Source organism: Leopardus geoffroyi, chromosome D3, assembly GCF_018350155.1.
Source record: "Leopardus geoffroyi isolate Oge1 chromosome D3, O.geoffroyi_Oge1_pat1.0, whole genome shotgun sequence".
NCBI classification, from domain to species: domain Eukaryota; kingdom Metazoa; phylum Chordata; class Mammalia; order Carnivora; family Felidae; genus Leopardus; species Leopardus geoffroyi.
In genome coordinates, this window is record NC_059339.1 from 10,777,331 (window position 1) to 10,797,361 (window position 20,031).

Genomic DNA, 20,031 nt, shown 5'->3' on the forward strand with positions numbered 1-20,031 from the left:
AAGAACTAAATAAATGTGGGCTAGCTGGGGGGCACCAGTCCCTCATCCACCACATGGCCTGGCACCAGGTCCTGCCTCCCAGGACAGTCACGGCATTAAACAAGGTGATGTCTGTCAGGTGTTTGGAACGAAGCCTGGTGCAAATTCTGGCAAATTCTAGGCGGGTGTTTGGTGAGTAAAACAGCGTTGGCAAGAGAGCCACACAGCAAACACCCGTTCGCGGGGCGCCTGCTCACGAAGGCTCTCTTGCGGACGGGTACAGGTGAGAACCCAGCTGCCGGAGGCTGCCTTGACCCTCCCAGGACCCCAAGGCTTGAAGGGCAGAGGCCAGGACAGCTTCTGACCTCTGCAGTGCGGTGGGGACGTGTTAACCTTTCACAGCTGGAGGGGAACAGCTGAGCCCTCTGCCCCTCACCCCACTTCCCCTCCTCTCCTCCAGCCCATGCCCTCGCAGCTCATCAGGGCCCTGTCCCTTCCAGCTCCTTGGGCCAACTGCGCTCCCGCTCCACGGGGGGTGCTTGATAAAGGTTTATTACATTAAAAATACATCACCGGGCCTTAGGCACTCAGGGCTCGGGCCCGTGTGGCCGCCACCTCCGGGCTCAGGAACCACCCAGAACGCGGGGAAGCAGCAGCGGTGGGGTCGCCAACTCGGGCTTTGGCCGTCCCGACCTCGCTGGCAAACTCCCGTGCGCCCTCAAAGACCGTTTAAATGTCTCGTCTTGGGCAGAGGCTGCTGGCGCTCCGTGGCCGCACGACACTCCTCACGGATGACGGCGCCCGCGGGGAGCTCCGCCAGCGCCCGGCACGGGCCAGGCGCGCGGTGTAGACAGGGGACGTCTGCCGATGTCCGCGCTTGGGCCCGGCGAGGGGCCGGGGGGCCGGGCCACCTTCCTTACATGCTCTTCCTCACCTTGCCCTTCTTGGAGCGCGCGCCCCGGCCGAAGGCGCCCTGCTGCAGCTCCTGGGCGCGGCGCCGGTTGCGGGCGGAGAGCTGCTTGAGGCCCCCACGCTGCAGGAAGCGCAACTTCTGGGCTCGGCGCCGCTGCTTCAGAATCTGCTGCTTGGTCTTGAGCTCTGAGCGCACGCGGCCTGCAGGGCCAGCTGGAGTGCGGGGCTGGGACGCGCCTGCCAGGACAGGGATCCAAGGAGCTCAGCCTCCGGGATGGCTCCCGGCTCCTCCCCTTCCGGGGGCCTCCAGACCACCCCTCGGGGGGCCCCACTCCCGTGCTGTGCTCACTGCTGTGGCCCCAGGGTCTGGCATGTCGTAGGTGCTCAATAAAGCTTACACAGTCTGCTGCTGTGGTCAATAGCACGGAACCGCAAGCCAACCCTGCCAGGGTTCAAATCCCAGCTGGGACCTCTTGGACCTCGGGCAAGTCACTTAACTTCTCTGAGCCTCAGTTCCCCACTCTGAATGACAGATAACAGCACCTGCCTACTGGGTCCCAACGAGGAGCAGACGAGTTACTATGTGGACAGTGCTCAGAACAAGGCCTAGCCCAGAGGAAGAGCCTCCTGAGGTTAATTATCACGATTACAGATCATCCAACAAAGATTTCTTGAGCATGTGCTCTATGGCGGGCACTGGGGATCCAGCACTGGTGGACAAAGACTCCAATCCTGGTCTCCCTGGATTGCATGCCTTAGGCTTGTTAGCTTAACCTTCCTTTGGTAGCAGAGCAGTCACAGAAGGCCCGAGAGGGGAAGGGACTTGCCCAAGGTCACACAGCAAAGTGGCAGCAGCCCAGGTCAATGGCCTCACCCGGGCTGCTTTCCCAGGTCTCCAGAAGGGCACTTAGCCCCTGCCTCCTGGCTCCCCACGAAGCTCTGGGTCCCCCTCCTCTACCATGTTCCCTCTCCCTGCCTGGCTCCTCCCTTCCCACGAGAGTGACCTTTTCAGGGCTCCCACACAGATGATCATTAAGGCGGCCCCAGATGTCTCCACTGGGGCCGGGGCGCCTGACAGGGGCCCGTCACCTCCTATGGGGACAAAGCTTGGAGGGAGAACAGCTGCTCCTTCCCAAGGCCCCCAGGCCATCCTCCCCTCCCCACGAGCTGCCCACCCGCAAGCCCAGAACAGCGGTCTGCTCCATCCCAGGTGGGCAGGGGCTGGGCAGCGAGGGTTGAGAGAGCCCAGCGGAGGCAGGGCCACATCACAGAGGCGCAGGGCGATGGAGACACAGACAGAGGCACGGAGAGGAAAGAGACACAGAGATACAGGGAGGGGGAGAGACCAACACTAGGAGATGTGTGTGTAGAGAGAGGAACAGAAACAATGAGGGAGACAGCACGAGACAAAGAGGACAGAGAACAACCGAGAGATGCGAAGAAAGAAGACAGAGAAAGAATGAAGAGACAGGAGCAGGGACAGGGATCTAGAGTCACAGACGGAAAGACAGAAACTGAGACCCAGAGAGAGGACGCTTCTGAGAAAACCACAGACGGAGAGGGACGGACAGGGGAGGCCCAGCCCAGGAGGAGGAGTGCCGACAGAGAGGGAGCACGGCCTCCAGGAGGCCCGGAGTGAGGATGGGGACGAGTCTAGCAGCTGGGACATGGAACAGGGCCCGGATGCAGAGGCACCCAAGAGGCAGTGACCAGCCCTGTGGGGTTGCGGGGAGGCCTTGGATGGGAGCACCCAGGCTGGGTCGCTGCCCTCGCCTAGAAGACGTTGCATCTTCTCGCCCCCAGGTCACGTGTGGTGTGCCCAGCATAGAGGCCGTTCCCCCAGAGCAAGGGGGAGCCCTCTGACAGCAAGCTCACTCCCAGAGGTGGGGGGAGCACGGGGGCCATCGCCCCTCAGGCCATGGCAGGGGTCCTGAGTGCTGCCACCAGGTGGCCTTTCTGCCCCACAGGGCTGACCCGGCCCTGGCGTGCAGGGTAGCTGACCACACTGTGCCTGGGGAGCGCAGGCCCTGCCGACACAGCCCGTTCAAATCCCACTGCAGCCTGGCGCCGGCCCAAGGGCTCAGGCCCTGATCAAAGAGAATCAAATGCCCAGATGACCCAATGGGCCACTTGCCAGTCTGTTCTGAGGACTGTCCTACCTTGGCCTCTGCCCCGCTTCCCCCCTCTTCGCTCTGGGCCTCGCTGCTGGGATGCCCCTTCGTCCTCTGAGTCACGATCATCGACTTTCTGCTTCTGTTTCCACTTCCGGTAGCTGGCAAACGGTGTTAAGGAGGCTGCGTGCTGGACCCTGGTGCCCTAGACACCTACGTAGCAGGTCCGGCCCTGCTGGCAGACACAGGTCCCACCTCTGGGGGGCGGGGGCAGCAGGAGCCGCTTGGCCCCACCCCCTGGGCCCCACCCCTGACCCAGCTCCCACCTCCAGGGCACGCTGGATAGAAGCCGCTTGGCCCCACCCCCCGGCCCCACCCCCCGGATACAGGTCCCGTTTGTAGGAGCTGCTGATGTAGTGGCCACTCTCCGTCTTGATCTTCTTCTTGTCTTCCTGGCCTGACTGTCCCACAAAGCGCTTCTTCTTACGGTCCCTGCGGGAGAGGGACTTGGGAGGGCTGCCATGGAGGGAGGGGGCCGGGGCGGCCCGCTTGCCCTCGGCGCCTGTTTCCACCCCAGCCCTCTCACTGCGTGGCTGAGAGGACTCAAGGGAGGCAGCGTGCCTGTACCTAGCACGCAGCAAGTGCTCAGTAAAGGCCTGTTCCCTGCCCCTCCTCGTCTCTTCCTGGCAGCCCAGGTGTGGGGTCACCGGGAACTGGGGGGCCTGGAACAGTGTTAGGGGCCCCTCTGGGAGGGTTCCCAATCCTACTCTGCCACCTCCTGGCTCTGCGACCCTGGGTGGGGTCCTATCACTCCTCTGGAACCAGAGTCCAAACGGGAGAAATGGGTCACGAGCTCTGTCTAGAAAGATGAGCTGGCAAAAAGGACAGATGGGTCAAGATGGGTCATACCCTGTTGTGTATGATGAAATTCAGGGGGCGGGAGGTGGGGGTGGGGTCACTGTCCTCGCCATGTGTGATCACGTGGGACAACACGGGGGGGGGGGTCACCATCTAGGCTATGCACAATCAAACGGGGGGGGGGGGATTTCCCGCTCTAGAGGATCAAACAGGAGTCAGAATGGGCAGGGGGCCACGTGCCTGTTGCGTGGGACCACGTGGCAGACAGGGGGGCACGGAGGGCGCTCGCTCGCTCGCTCGCTTACCACTTGAGCTGCTGCCGGCCCCTGGTCAGGTTCTGGGCTTCATCCCCCATCAGGTCCAGGACAGCACCAGCCACCTGCTGCTCGAATGCCCCCGCAGCCCCACTGATGCTCAGGCTGCAGGGGGCGGGGGGAACAGGTCACAGGGTCAACGGCGAGCCCATCAGGCCCGACCTGCCGCACCCCAGGACCAGCCAGCCACTGACCCCCGCTCGCTGTCAAAATCCTTGGGCCGGTAGTGGATGTAGAACTCCTGGTCCCGGTGCCGGGCCTCCTCCCTCCGCCTCTTGGCTCCCCGCTCAGGTCCCGGCTGCTGCCGCTTCCGGCCTATGACCTCTGTGAAGACATCCTGGCGGACAGAGGCCCCGGTCACACCGGCAGCCCCCGGGGAGCCCAGCTGGCCTCTCCACCCTCCAGTCCAGCCGGAGTCCAGAGCCAGGGGCTAAAAGTTTGGTACTGCCAGTTACGCCCTCAGTTTCCTCGTCCGCGTTCCGGCACCGCCTCAGCACCGGCAGAGCAGACCGGGTGGGGGAGAGGGGGGCTGTGGTGCCAAGCGGGGCAAGACCCACCTTCCAGCCCCAGGTTGGTCTCTCAGACTGCGTGATCAAGGCAAGGCCCTGCCCCTCTCTGGGCCTGGCCTGGCTCTACACAGTATGGACTAGTCCCAGGGTTTTCACCTGTAGTTTCTGGCTGCTGAGCCCTCTGTCCAAATCAAATAGAAGAGGGACATCCTGGTGGACGAGCAGATCCAGGACCTCGCCCACCAGGTGGACAGGCTGTCCGTGTCCCCCCGGCCTGCCTTCCGGCACAAAGGTCCCACGTCTGAACTGCCCGCGTCATGCCCCACTGCTCCCAAGAGTCCCCTCTGCCCCTTTCCTCCTGCCCCGGGCCTCAGGCTGAGACGGTCACAGTGACGATGACAATGATACGGCCAGCACTAGGGACCCTTGGGTGCCGCCGTGAATCTGCCCTGCGGGCCCAAGACCAGGGACCGTTGTCAACTGGCTGCTGTGCTCTGGTCCACAAGGTTCTCAGAATGAGCTTCCCTGAAATGCACTTGGTGGCAAAGGCCGAGCTGAGCCACCAAGAGGCTGCCTGTCACCTCGGCGTGGGGGCCGCACGTCACGTCCTGTTGCAGGACCTCCGATGCCTCTGACAGCAGTGACCCCCCCAGACCTCCGTGGGGTGTTAGGTCTACACAGGGCACCCACCCTGAAGATCCTGGATCCTGAGACACCTCTGGCACCGGGCTTTTGGGTGAGGCACAGGGACCACTCAGCGACGGGGAGGCTGAGGCTCCGAGTTACCGATTTGCACGTGTCAGGGGTGGGACCCGGCATCCACCCGCAGCGACTGATCAGAGCCCTGAGAACAGCCCCACCTCTGCCCCTACCCCCCAGGCCCAGAATCCAGGGTCCCCAGGGTGGGGCCCATACCTCCAAACTCTCTCCCGCTGCCTCTTCCTCCTCCTCAGGCCTCTCTTCCTGGGGTGCTGGGCAGCCTGGGCCTGGGCCAGCTGGGCCCTCCTGCCGCCCCTGCCGCCCCTGCTGGAAGGTGGCGATGGCCTTGCGGTCCTTCTGCCGCTTGGTGCGCATCACCTGGCTGCTGAGGTCCCGGCTGGAGGCGTTGATCTCAAAGATGGTCTGCGGAGGGGACACAGGAGTCCTTCACCCACGGGCCGCCTCCTCCCTGGCCCTGCCCTCACCAGTCTGGGGGGCTCCCTATGGCATTTCTCTCCAAGTCCTTTCAACGAGGTGGTTCTTCTCATTACCTGCGTTTCACCATTAGAAACGGGAGGCCCAGAGAGGGCAAGTAACCAACCCAAGGTCACACAGCTGAGACAAGCCAGGGTGGGATCTCAAGCCCAGTTCACGTGGCTCTGACACCAGTGCTCGTAACCATGATACTCTCCAGCTCTCCTTCCCTGATACTGGCTCCCTGGCTTGCCCACTCCCGGGAAGGTCTCTCTGTGTTTCCACGCGTGCCCCGCACAGGCACCAGGTGGGGTGCTAAGGGGGCGTCAAGAGGGGATGAGAGGCTACTGAAAGCCAGCTCCGGGCCTCTGACACATCACTCCCCTATGTGAGCCTCAGTCTACCCCTCTGGAAGTGGCAGGAGATGGCTACCACATGGTGAACCTACTGCAGACCAGCCGGGATGGTTCTAGAACGGGAGGCGCCTCTAGAGATACTGATGAACCAGAGCTGGGAACACAGAACCTGCAAACTCTGAAGGAAAGCCCCGCTGGGGTCCCGCTGGGGGTGGGGGGGCTCGGCCAGAGTCCCGGCTCCACGGCGGCCACCGCGTGACCCCAGGCCGCAGAGGGCCTCACCCCGCCCCCCCGTGTGCTCTCACCCCCTTACTCACCGCCCGCGAGCGGTAGCGCTTGATGGCGTCCACCATCCTCAGCCGCTGCAGCTCCTCCTCCTCGAAGCGCGAGCCTGGTGGGCGTGGGGAGGAGGTGTGAGGCCAGCGGGAGGCTCAGCGGGGCCCACCCTCTGCCCCCCGTCCCGTGCCCCAAGCAGGGACTCACTGAAGAGGGGGTGGAGGCCCAGCCCCGCGACGTCCAGCTCCTTGGCCCTCTTGATGGACTCGGGCGAGGGCGCGGGCCGGGAGCGCACGTACTGCTGCTGGGCGTTGTCGGCCACCCGGCCCAGGCCCCGCAGCTCCAGCGACGCTGACAGGGCGCTCCGGAGGCCGCCCTCCTCGTCGTCCACCACGCTCTGCGGCACCCGGCCCAGCACCCCGTCCCCACCGACCGCACCTGCCAGCACACACGCAGAGCCCGTCCGGCCCGGCCCCGGCCTGCGGCCGGCCCTCCCCTCACCGGCCCCAGAATCACGAAATAAGCTGCAGGTACAGAGCAGCTCCCACCGCCAGCCGCGCGCCCACGGTTACGGCCCCAGGGCCGCCGCCTGTGTTTACGAATATAGTTGTACTGGAACTCGGCCCCAGCGATCCGTTTTCTCACTGCCCCTGGCTAACTTGTGCTCCAAGGGCACGGTTGAGCAGGTGCCACGGACCGTATGACCTGCAAAGCCCAAGCTGTTGGCTACTGGCCTTCTGCCGACTCGCCCACAAGACCACCGAATCGCCACGACACTCCCGTTACAGAGGAGGAAACTGAGGCTCAGCAGGGGTCGGGAGTCTTGCCCAGCAGCTCTTCAGCCCCCACGCTGAGTCAGGAGCCTGCCGGCCGGCCTTCCTCTGCACGAAGTCGGCCCCGGGCCAGGCCGCCCACCCTGGCTGGCACTCAGGCAGACGCAGGATGGTCTCCACTGAAAGCCAACCACTCTGTGGGTGACATTTGCTGGGACGCTGCTGTGGGGGCTCCTTCCCTCTCCCTGCCCCTCCCACCCCGCCGCCCGGTGTCGATCCGGGTTTGCCACAGGCTCCAGAATGGCATTTGGGTGCTGGGCCCAGGGGCTCGGCCGCAGGGGCTCCTGACGCTCCGAGGCACAGAGGCAGCGCACGGTGGGTGCCCGGCGAGCACGTGCAGGGCCGTATGCCGTGTCCAGGCCCTGAGCACAGGGTCCGTTTACACCGGGCCTCCCGCCTCCCTGCTCGGTAACAAGGAACGCGGGATGCATGGCTTGGCCTCACAAGTTCTCCGATGAACGCACGAGAACGTGTGCGTTGAGGGCTCGACGGGTGGCAGGCCCATAGGTGGAGGCTGCCGTGACCGCCGTTTCCTGCCCTACATGATCCCACCCCACAGAGAGCGAAGGAAAGTTCTGTGAGCTCGGCCTAAACCCGAGTCTCCCTCTACCTGCCTGAGACTGCCCCAGAAACTCAGTTAAGTGCAGGGTCTCAAATATATACCTCCAGCAGCTGGGCACACAAGAGAAGTGGGGGGTGAAGGCTGCAGTGAACCGGGGGCAGAGGGGGGAGAGGAGGGGGGCATCTATCCAGGCATGTGGCCTAGCACTGCCTGTACAGCAACCCCAGGAAAAGGCAGACTCAGCACAGCCAGACCTGTTTTCCAAAAGACATCACAAACCTGGATTTTTATGTGAAATCCTGAATTTAAAACACGGGGATCTCGCCCCGGGGCCAAATCGAGCCCTACCTCCTCCCCAAGCCAGGACAGCGTCACCCCGGGCTGCACCAGCAACCCACAGGGGACCCACAGGGAACTCCTGTCCCGGTGCCCCGGCCTCTGCTCACCTGAGGGCCCTTCATGGGGGCGGGCAAGGGTGAGGGCACGGCCGAGGAACAGGTGCAGGTCCAGCAGATAGGGGACCTCGTCTGGAGCCACCAAAGAGTAGGCTGTGCCACTTCGGCCTGCCCGGGCCACGCGGCCTGTGGGAAGAAAAGGTCAAGTTGAAGCAAAGACAAGGGACTCCACGGCCCAGCATGAGTCCCACTGGCCCCGCTCTAAAGCAGCAAGCCAGGCCAAGGCCGCACTTCACCGAGCCTCTGTGCCCAACTACAAAAGGAGAAGGGGCACCAACGATCACCGGGGTTCCCTGCACGAGCGCACGAGTCAACGCCACGCTCTGGCAAGTCGGCAGAAACAAAGATAAGGCACCTTGCTTGCTCGTCGTCAGTATCAGAAGTGTGCAGTGTCCCCATTTTGGGAGATCTTCCCCCAAAGACCTGACAGAGAACTGGCTAAATGAATGAGCTGGAAACCCCACGGTGGGACTTATACAGGCGAGGAAAGGGGCCAGCACACTGTGGCCGGTGACCAAAGCCGGACCCCTATTTGTATACATAAAGTTTTACAGGCACACAGCCACGCTCCTTCATTTACGTATTTTCAAGGGCTGCTTTCACGCTACAATGGCAGAGATCACTGACACTATAAGCCCCCAGAGCCTCAAATCTTTACTTTCTGGTCCTTTACAAACACAACTTGCCCACCCATCACAGAATGATGCTTAATGGTGAGCGAAAAACATGCACGACGTACACTGATGGAAGAAACAGGTTACAGGAAGGAATATCCGGCGACTCTCGTTCTGTGTTAAGTGAACCCCAGGGTGACCCTACTTTGGGCTTGTTTCTGCCTCTCGTAAAAACAAAGTGTCTCCATATTCAGGAGGTTCATTTGGGGTGGTCTGACTCACACTTGGTCACAGAGCACAGGAGAAAGTCCCCTTGGGGGTTCTGTGGACCCCACAAGGAACCTGCAAGCCACGCCTCCCCAGAGCCATGGGAACCAGGGCACCACAAGCAGCAACGAAAGGGAGACCAGGCCCCCTGTCCCGCAGCAGGGGACCCAGATGGCGCCTCCCACACACCCCGACTGGAGGTGGAGGCGGTTCTCCCGGGGCCCACCACGGGTGGCCACCGTTTACTCATTCAACGAGGTTGAATACACGGAACCTGCCGGCCAGATTCTTCTCTCACGGACGCGTGGTTACCTTACCGGCATTTACAAATGCAACACGCACATTCGTGAGTGAAGAGGAGACCAAGAAAGCAGAATGATGGTGGCCAGGGCTGGGGGAGGGAGGATGGGGAGCTCGTGTTTCATGGGAACAGAACTTCAGTTTGGAAAGAAGGAAAGGTTCTGGACGTGGCTGGTGGTGATGGGTGCACAGCCATACGAACGTACTCACTGCCCCTGAACTCACCCCTAAAAACGGTAACTGTGTGTTATGTACGCTTTACCGCTGTTTTTAAAAAGACAGCAGTGACAAGGGACACAGCAAAATGACAGCCATGTCACCAGGGAGGCAAGAAGGGATGGCGGTGAAGAAGGGGTTCCAGCCCCAGCCGCCCCACTTTGCTACCTGTATGACCCCCGGCCAGTTATTAACCTCCCTGGCCTCAGCTTCCTCATCTGTGAAACAGCCGATGCCGCTGACACCCGCTACGTAGGGCTGTCACAAAGACAAAAAGAGCGAGTAAAACATTGGCACCTGGCCCCGCAGGAGCGCTGGGGGACCATCGAGTGGCCATCACATCACTAACGAGAGGCACGTGACTTACTGCCTTCCATTACTCTGTTTCATTTTGTAGTTTTCCTGCTATGTGCGTGCCTTACTTTTATCACTGGAGATTAAAGAGTACTTGGCCCGGGAGGGCTGAGAGGAAGGGGGGCCCCACGCGCGGACGCGACAGTCAGGAGCTCCTGTCCACCGTGGGTGAACAGGAGGCAGAGGGGTCTGCGGGTGTTTAAATCGTGCGAAGGTTTAAAAGAGAGGAGCTGACCAGACAAAGTGAGAGTTGCAGGGAGGGGGCTGTGAGGAGGAGGGGCTCAGGGGACGTGTCATCGGGCACCATGACAGCAAAGGGAGGCAGCGAGCCCAGGACGGGGAGTCAAAGTGGGAGGAAGATCGGCGCTCAGAGCCGTGGGAATCGTGCCCGCGCCGTGCCCCGGAGATGCGAACGCATGGGCCCTTCCCCATGGGCCCTCGAGTTCTCCAGCTGCGGCTCCAAGCCCCGCGGTCGCGGCCCCCGCCCGGGGCCCAGATCCAGCTCCCGACTCCTCACCCACGCGGTGCAGGAAAAGCTTGCCCTTGGCAGGAAAGCTGTAGTTGATGACGTTGTCCAGCAGCGGGATGTCCAGGCCGCGGGCCGCCAGGTCCGTCACGATGAGGGTGGAGCACTTGCCGTGGGTGAACTTGGCGAGGTTGATCTTGCGGGCCGTCTGGTCCAGGGCGCTGTAGATGTGCGCGCAACTCACCCCCTGGGTCGTCAGCAGCTGCGCGGAGTGAAGACGAGAGGGAGGGAGAGGGGTAAGGAGGCTTGCGGGAGGCGGGAGGCGGGAGAGGAGGCCAGGCCATGGCGGGGGTGCCACGGTGTGGTGGTAGGACCAAGGGTTCTGGGGTCGGGTCCCTGTGGTCTGAGTCCCAGCTCTGGGGGTAGGTCCAGCCCGGTGTCTTCATCAGCACAAAGGGGACTTCACCCCACGTCTCTGCAGGCCTGTTTTGAGTACCGAAGCAGAGGACAGGTGCTGAGGTCTCCCCTAGAGAAGCACCGGCCCAGGACACAAACTCTGCCGCTAAGAAGCTGTGTGACCTTGGGCAAGTTACCTAACCTCTCTGTGCTTTCGCTCTCCTTATCTGTAGGATGAGGAGACTAAGAGTTCCCTCTTTGTAGCCTTGCTGTGAAGATTACATGAGCAAATATGCACACAGGGCTGAGCGCAGGGCCTGGAACGCAAGAAGGGCCGTGACGGTGTGAACTGCTCTTCAAAAACTACTACTTTGGTTTTACTCATCAGTGATTCCAGCAGCTGCACGGAGGAACCACCGTTAAAAGCGCGTCAGCCAAGTGAAACCCAGTGAGCTGCGTCCTCAGAACACAGACCCCAGGTGGGGCCGACCCGGGGTAGGTGGTGACGACTGGCAAGGGGCCCCGGCAGCCTCCGGGGCACGCAGACTGCCCCACGCCAAGGGTCACAGGTATATATGTATGGAAAAACTCATTAGGCTGCTCCCGTAACGGGTGCCCGGGTGGCTCAGATGGTTAAACATCCGACTTCGGCTCAGGTCATGACCTCATGCTCCGTGGGTTTGAGCCCCGTGTCGGGCCCTGTGCTGACGGCTCAGAGCCTGGAGCCTGCTTCGGATCCTGTGTCTCTCTGTCTTTGCCCCTCCCCTGCTTGCTCTCTGTCTCTTGTCTCTCTCTCTCTCAAAAATAAACACTAAAAAAAAAAAAAAAAGCTGCTCTCGTGAGCTTAGAACGCCTTCCTTACACAGCTTCCAGCTTGCAGGGTACGTCTCCACTTTAAAATGTGAGATCTGGGGGACACTGAAAACCTACAAGAAAACGGTAGGATTGTGGGGGATGTACTTCCAAGCAACCTGGATGCGGGGGAGGATCAGAGAACTCAAGACCGGCTGCGAGCTGATACCCGAGTACTTGGGAGTCAGTCACGCCATCCGCCGATGTTAGTGTGCGTTCAGAATTCTTCACGATAAAAAGTTAAAGAACAAAAGGGCTCCGGCCCTGGCCTGCGTCCAGCTCTGGTGCTGCCCTCTGGTGGCCGCACACGGAGCTGCAGCTCCGGGAGGGGGGGCCTCGGAGGAGGCGCTGGCCCCCGGGGAGGGGGCCCTGGGCAACCCCGCCCCAGCTCCCTCAGGGCCCCTCTCACCTCGCTGAGGTACTCCGCGTGGTGCTTCGTGGCCACAAACACCACCGTCTGGTCCTGGGGCCGCACGACGGTGCGCAGCAGGTGGAGCAGCACGGCGGCCTTGGTGTCCTCGCGCACAAGGAAGAAGGAGGTCTGCGGGGAGAGGGGCGGCGGAGGGTGGGCTCCCGGGGCCTCGGCCGCGGGCCCAGGAAGGGGCACGGGCGGAGCCTCACCTTGAGCTGCTCGTTGAGTTTGGCATCCACGTCGAGCCGGATGAGCACGGGCTCCGTGAGGCCTGCGGTCGGTCGGCACAGGGAAGGGGGGGTGGGGGGAGGGAGTCACAAAGCCAAGACCCCCTCCCCCATGCCCGGCCCCCACCCCCAGCGGCGGCCCGGCTCACTCACCGGCCCGGGCGAACTCCACCAGCAGCCTGGGCAGCGTGGCAGAGAACAGAACCGTCTGGTGGCCCCCGGGGAGGCGGCAGAGGATTTCCTGCAGCTGCTCGGCAAACCCCATCTCGAAGAGCCTGGGGGACAGAGGGCGGGCGTCGGGAGAGGGGCTTCCGTTCCCGCGAGCCCCCAACCCGCGCCCCGGCCCCCACCGCACTCTGCCACGCGGACTGGCGTGCGGCCCACGAGCTCGACTGGCTCTCCGGCTCCCCTTTTCTCCGCGTGACCTCCTCAGCCCCAGCAGCACCGACCTAAAAACTGTGTCTGTTCTCAGGAATGCGCAGGGTCACGCTGACGCCAGTGCGGGCAGCCCCCGCCCCCGTCTCGTGTCCTCGGGTACCGACCCTCCCAGCACCTGCCCGCACAGACCGCTGGGTCCCCAGCCCGTGGAGGAGCCCGCCAAGGCCCACGGACCCTCAGATTCACCCGAATTCACGGGGCTGCTATGTGATCCCACCCCTATCTGCGCTCCCAGCCCTGTGCTCCTTTCTAGTTCTCTGACACCGCCTGTTGGTTGTTTTGCTGTTTTCTTTGGTGCCCCTAACAGGGAATGCCGGAGGCAAACGCAAAATAAAGACCAGAAGGCCGTGTCAGCTCCGGTGCCGCCTCGGGTCTGTGGCCCACGTTTGGGAAAGCACTGCTCTGGGCAGGCCACGCAGGTCTCTCCCGGCAAAGTCCTTCCTCCCGGCCCTGGAGCCAGCCTTGACGCGGGGGCACGGCGGGGCACCCGCGGCCTCACCTGTCTGCCTCATCGAACACCACGTACTCCACGCTCTGCAGCTTCAGGTTCATCTCCACAGCCACGTGCACCAAGCGCCCGGGGGTGGCAATGATTCTGGAAGGGGGGGGTGCGGGCTGGGTCACCCAGGGCCAGGGCCGCCGGCAGAGCCCCCCCTGCACTCCCCAGCAGTCGGCCATCGGGGAAGGGGCCCCAGACCGCCATCTCCAACCCAAACTCACACGTCGGGATTTTCGTGCAGGGCTGCAAACTGGTCTTCTATCCTAGGGGGGAGAGGAGGTGCGAGCGAGACGGAACGGGTCACTTTAGTCCCTCTCCATAACCAGACACCCAGGCGAGGCCCACACCCCAACCCGAGGCTCAGACGCGGGGAAAGGCTATTGCTGTCGTACTAGGCAGAGGCACTGCCCTGACAAGACTTACAAGTTCAAACATACAGAAGGACTGATACCACAAAGAACTCCCACCGGGTTCCCGTCCTTGCCCTCAGACCCCTGGGCACACGGCCCTAACTTGAGTCCCCCTCTGAAACATCCTCGGGACCCCTGGGGGAGCCAGAATTTTGAGTGTGGCCTAGCACAGCCCAGGGAGGCGTTTCTGGCGATGACAAGCCCCCACTTCCCCAGGGTGCTCATCTGTGGGACAAGTGTGCTGACTGCACACAGGGGCGATTACAGACCTCCCTGATGTCTGGGCAACAGCTCACAAGTACGTGCGTGTATTAAAACACGTACAACCGAGCTACCCACTTAGTTGACCCTGCGCACTGGTGGCTCCTTCGGGAGCCCCGGATCCTCGGTCCGAGTTCCGGAACCTCGGTCAGAGTTGTGTGGGAAATTCCTGGTGTTTTACTGCACGTTTCCCTCCTTTGAGGAGTGTGCAGGGACACTGTTGGTGAGCAACCCAGGCTCAGTCTGATACCCTGGAGACACGGGGTATGCTTTCATGGTGGTGACTGTGGCACGGGGCAAGGGCACACTTACTTGTCCCCGCCCAGGATCAGGGCGGTTCTGAGGCCTGTGAACTTGCCCAACTGGAGAGAGAGAGAGAGAGAGAGAGAGAGATGACTCAGCCCGCGCAGGCCTCCCTGACCGGCCCCAGCTCAGCCCAGCGGCCCCGGCCCCAACACACCTCCTTGGTGAACTTCATGGTCTGCAGGGCCAGCTCACGGGTGGGTGAGAGGATGAGGGCACGGGCCCCAGTCTGGGCGCTGCGGGTCTTGAGCCGCTCAAACATGGGGATGAGGAAGCAGGCCGTCTTGCCGCTCCCCGTCCGGGCCATGGCCACCACGTCCTTGCCATCCAGGATCATCGGGATGGTCTGGAGAGGCATGAGCAGGGGAAGGGTAGGGTCAGCTCCACGCGATCCAAAGTGTCGAGTCCCCCGGGGTGTGGGCGAACTGGGGTTCTTGTTAAGTGGGAAGGGGCTTGTTGCCCAGTCCCGAGCCCATTCCTGCCAAGGCTTACTTGTACACTTGCAGGGACAGGCAGCTCACTACCCCCACCTCTTTCCGTGGCTGAAACGCCGTTCTTTAGGTCAAGCCAGACTCTGCCTCCCTGTCTCATCCTCCTCCTCCTTGGGACCTCAGAGAATCGTTGTCTACATCTTGGCTAAATGTCTGAGGACAACACCCACAAGCAGGGGGTGACAATGGGGTGCCTGTGAGCTGCCCGGGCGGGGGCTCAACGGTAGGCAGCCAGGGGGAGGCTCAAATGGCAAAGAGGCCTGACTTTCTCCACCTGTGAAACGGACCAGCTGTGTGGGGCTTCAGCCAGACTAAGAGGGGATCATCGTGACAGCCGGGACAAGGGGTGGGTGTCAAGAGGCTGGACAGGAGGACCAAGTCGGTCATCCCCTCCTCCCCAACTCCATTAACTTGCCCCATCTCATACCTTCCTCTGGATGGGTGTTGGCACCTTGTAGCCCTTCTTCATGATGCCCTTGAACACTGGGTAGCTCAAGCCTGGGAAAGACACAGGGATGGTCAGGGGGAGGGGAGACCCTAGGGCCCGTTACAGAAAACTACACGGGACAAATGACTGTGTCATCAACGAATTAACAGCCAGAAGAAAAGAAAAGCGACAGAATAAAACTGAGAGAGACTCGGGAGATGCACCTGCTGACTGGGGCGGGGGGGGGGGGGCATGAACCTCCTGGGGATTGCTCTGAACACACTTAGTGCCACCACACAACTGGGGTCTGAGAGTGGCGGGGGCTCGCAGGGTGCTGGGGAGCTGTGCCTGTTCAGGCGTCGTAAGCTCCTGCGTCTCCTGGAGGCATGTGGGAATTATTCAGGGATACCGGAGCGGAGGTCTGCGATTCGCTTCAGAATCCTCCGGGAAGACGGGGACAGAGGACGCAGGACTAACTGCTGAAACTGGCAATGGGTACCGGGAGCTCACTGTTTTCTAGTTTTTGATACGTTTGAAATTTTCTATAGATAAGAGAATGGGTGGTAAGTTGCCAGGGCCGGTGATGGGCACGGGCGTGGGTGCTGGCAAATGAAGCACGTGGTCCCGTGTGGGGGAGGTGGCCTTTAGAGACTGAATGGGACGGGCCTTGCGGCAATGGGACGGCAAAAGGAGGCCTGGGAACAGGGAAGTACCGTGGTCGTAGCTGGTTTTTGGTCAATCCTTCATTTTACAATTCAGGAAGGCAGAAAGTAGCCACGTGTAAATGTTTTTATTTGCTTTTTCTCTAATCATTGATGAAATTTAGCACAGTTTTAGTACATGAACCTGCTGTCTAAATTCCTTTTGCGAGCCGACTATTCATTTCCTTCACCCGATTTTCTATCAGGGTATCTTTTTCTTATTGATTCGTAAAAGCTCTTTGTATATCAAGGATATCAACCCTGTATCTGTCCGAAAGGTTGCAAGTATATCCCTGAGACAGCATTTACTTTAACTCAGTTTACAGCGTTTTTTGGCATACATATGTCTGATTGAAAACAAGTCAAATTGGACAATGTTCAGATCATACTCACAAAGGGCTTCTTTTTTTTAGAATTACAAAAATATTCACCTTGACATTTAAATCTTTGTGCCGGGTGCTACTGATTTGTAAAGAGCAAGCAAGAGGGTTTAGCGTTATTTCCAGTGAGCCAGGTGTCCCAGTCCCACCCAGCTATTCCACCTTCCCTCCCTCTGCTCTGAAACGCATTCTGTCATGCAGCAAATCCCCGAATGTCCTGGGCCATTCTGTCGCCAGCACTGCTTTAACGGCTCTCTCGCTGGGCCAGGCCTCAGTGCACCGAACAGATGCCACAGTGCTGGGCCCAGAGCAGACATCAGTCGCGGACCGCAGAGGGCATGACGAGCCCCTGCTCCTACTGCCCCACTGTCCCCGGATGCCTGGCATGATCACCCACCCATGGACTGGAAGCCTCCGGATTTCTTCTTCTTCTTGTTCTGGGCTCGTACCATATCCCGGGTGTCGGGCTCCACATCTGAGGTGCATTCCGAGGTGGGGAAGGTGGGCAGGGGTCTGCCAGGTCCCAGCTGGGAGGGAGGAATGGAGAGGCGGTGTCACTCCAGGCACAAACAGACCACGGGGGACAGGGAATGTCTTGCTGCGGACGTCCCCCCCACATTCAGGCCGATGTCGCCCCTGCCAGATCACGTGACTTCCCTGCAAAAGGGCTCTCCTACAACCTCTGAAAGGGTCAGAGAGTGGGCTGTGTAGACGGACTGCCTAGCTTTCAATCCCAACTGTCACTTACCAATTGTGAGACCTCAGACCAGAGACTTTATCTCCCTGAGTCTGTGTTTCCCCATGTGGGAAACGTGGAAGACAGACCATGGCACACGCCTCCCTCAGTGTTGTAAAGACTAAATGGGTTAAGTAGAAAGCCTAGAACAGCACCCAACACATGCCTGGGGTGTCACCATCATCGTCATTCTGGCCTGTCATTCAAAGCCCGAATGAAAAACTCTAGGGGCGCCTGGGTGGCTCCGTCGGTTAAGCATCCGACTTTGACTCAGGTCGTGATCTCGTGGCTCATGGGTTCGAGTTCCGTATCGGGCTCTGTGCTGAAGGCTCAGAGCCTGGAGCCCGCTTCAGATTCTGTGTCTCCCTCTCTCTCTGCCCCTCCCCTGCTCATGCTCTGTTTCTCTCTGTCTCAAAAATAAATAAAACATAAAAAAAAAAAAAAATCAAAAACTCTAGAGGGTCAATCAAATCATGCAGTGTGTGTGTGGCACTAGACTTTCCAAGCTGCCCTGTTCTGGTCCATCACTTGTCCCCACTCTGCTCTCTCTCTCCTGTTGGCCTTCTTCCCGCTTATCCAGAACCTTCTCACTTGTCCTGGCACAGCTATACCCAACCCAGACACCTCCTCTGGGGAGCCTTCTCAGACCACAGGACTGTCCCCCTGGCTCTCAGAAATAACATCTCTGGGGGCGCCTGGGTGGCTCAGTCGGTTAGGCGTCCGACTTCAGCTCAGGTCACGATCTCACGGTTCGTGAGTTCGAACCCCACATCGGGCTCTGTGCTGACAGCTCAGAGCCTGGAGCCTGGAGCCTGCTTCGGATTCTGTGTCTCCCTCTCTCTCTGCTCCTCCCCTGCTCATGCTCTATCTCTCTCTCCTTCAAAAATAAATAAAAAGCATTAAAAAAAATTTAAAAGAAATTAAAAAAAAAAAACATTTCTGGAGCACTAATTCATGATAATGGTTAAAATTTCCGTGGTGCTCCCTCTAGGCCAGGTGCTGCTCTGAGCATTCATATAAATTAGCTCACTTAACTCTCACAGCGACTCTGGGAAGTAGGTACTATTAGTCTGTCCATTTTAGAGAGAAGGAAACTGAGGCACGGAGCCATGAAGTGACCTGCCCAGGCTCACACGGTCAGCAGGGATTTGAACCCTGGCTTCAGAGTCTAGGTTCTTTCCTCTGTGACCCTCTATCGTCCCTACAACTGTCTGGGCCAGAGCTGTGAGCTAAGAATGGATTTTACACATTTAAAAGGTTAAAAAAAAAAAATCAAACAAAGCAGACAGTGCCCTTACGTGGCCCCATGGAGCCTAAAATATTTACCATCTGGTCCTGAATAGGAAAAGTTTGTCGGCCTGTGAAAATAAAGTGCTTAGAACACACTGGGGCCCCCGAAATGTTTACTGAATGAGCAGAATGCACGAACATTGTAATTTCATCCTTGCAACAGTCTTTGGGCAGCATATAATCATCTGCTTCCTATGCATGTGGAAACTTCTGCCCTCTACAGATGTGGCACAGAGCGGTTAAGCAATGTCTCTGAAGTTCCACAGCCAGTACAGGGTTGGGCCACATTTGAACACAGGGCGAAGCTCTTTGTCTGAACCAGATCCATGGGCTCTTCTTTGGCACCTGCGCTCTGTGCCCTCCTGTGCTTTAGTAATTTCTCCACATTTATAGAGCACCTACTGTATGCCAAGCACTGGGTTCACTGGGGTGAGGCAACACAGTAAGATCCTGTCTGGTCCCTGACCTGGAGGAGCATAGATCCCTCTCTTCATATAAACATGCACTCTTTCATCTACTTATCCAGACCCTGCTCTGTGTCAGACACCGTCTGGTCACACGGCTGTGGGAAATAATGGGCTTTAGCTCTTTCGCATTAGTGGTGCTCACACCCGCCCCCTCCATTTGCATACAGTTGGCACTCAGTAGCGGAAACAGTACAAGCCCTGGAACCGGAGGTCTGAATCCCGACTCTCCCGCTCACAAGCTGCGAAGTCTTGGTCAAGCTCCTGAACCCCTTTAGGCCTCAGGGTCCGCCTCTGGAAAATGGGGAAGGCCGCACTTGGCTCAAGGGGCTGGGGTGCAGATTAAATAAATAAGGCATGTAAAGTTCTCAGCAAGGAGCCCGGCACATGGAGCCTGGCCAGCCAAACGCATGTTTAATTTACTATTGGTTACCCAGGGCGGCGTCAATGCCTCAAACCACGCGGCCCAGCCTCCCCTTAATTTAACCTCACAAGAATCCCGCAAACTCTCCAAGTCGGAGTTTCGGCACCCGCACTTTTCATTGGGCCAAAAGGAGCGAGGACCCGCCCCCTGGGCGAGAAGTAGCCAATAAGGCGCGCGCGACCAAAAGCCGGCCAGGAAGGCCCGCAGGCCCCGGACCCCGGAACGCAGAGGCTCTGGGCCATCCGGAGCCGCGGCGTGACGGGCACGGACGCACGTGTTCACGCCGGCGGCCCTGCCCCCGACCCCCGGCCAGCCGACCTCTCCCCACCCTCAGCTGTGACCACTTCCCCAGCTGGGGAAACCCAAGCGCGGGGCGATGCGGGGGGCTGGGGCTCGGGCTCCAAAGTGTGTCCCGGCCCCGCGCTTCTACCTTCTGGGCCCGGGCGTCATCTTCCGCCTGAATCTCAAACTCGCCGTCCTCTGAGTCGCTGCTGCGAGCCTGGGAGGCCGCGCCTCGGCGCTTCCGCAGCCCCTTCTTTTTCCTCCACTGGGCCATGGCAGCACGGGACCGAGGTCCGGCCGCCGGGCGCGTGCCGGCCGCCATGCGGGCCCCGGCGCAGGGAACCGGGGAAGGGGGCGGGCCCGCGGGGACGTACTAACGGCGCGGCCGAGGAGGGGGCGCCGCGTCAACGTGGCCCCGCCTGCGCTGCCTCCCCTTTTGCAGTCCCGGGAGGCTTGGGGCGCACACACCGACCCTCCCCCGAC

General features: G+C 60.3%; 1 protein-coding gene across 1 annotated transcript; it reads right to left on the reverse strand.

Annotated features, from left to right (window-relative positions):
* Positions 1 to 515: 515 nt before the first annotated feature.
* DDX54 (DEAD-box helicase 54) lies at positions 516 to 19,870 on the reverse strand. Its single transcript, XM_045458254.1, has 20 exons — positions 19,697 to 19,870; positions 16,750 to 16,879; positions 15,272 to 15,342; positions 14,511 to 14,699; positions 14,363 to 14,412; positions 13,601 to 13,642; positions 13,380 to 13,475; positions 12,596 to 12,717; positions 12,425 to 12,486; positions 12,213 to 12,344; positions 10,607 to 10,817; positions 8,330 to 8,464; positions 6,696 to 6,926; positions 6,530 to 6,603; positions 5,599 to 5,805; positions 4,369 to 4,511; positions 4,166 to 4,279; positions 3,390 to 3,494; positions 3,051 to 3,163; positions 516 to 1,128 (listed from the first exon to the last, which is right to left on the reverse strand). The coding sequence occupies exons 1-20, from the start codon at positions 19,868 to 19,870 to the stop codon at positions 896 to 898; spliced, it is 2,634 nt and encodes an 877-aa protein (XP_045314210.1). The 3' UTR covers positions 516 to 895.
* Positions 19,871 to 20,031: the final 161 nt, after the last annotated feature.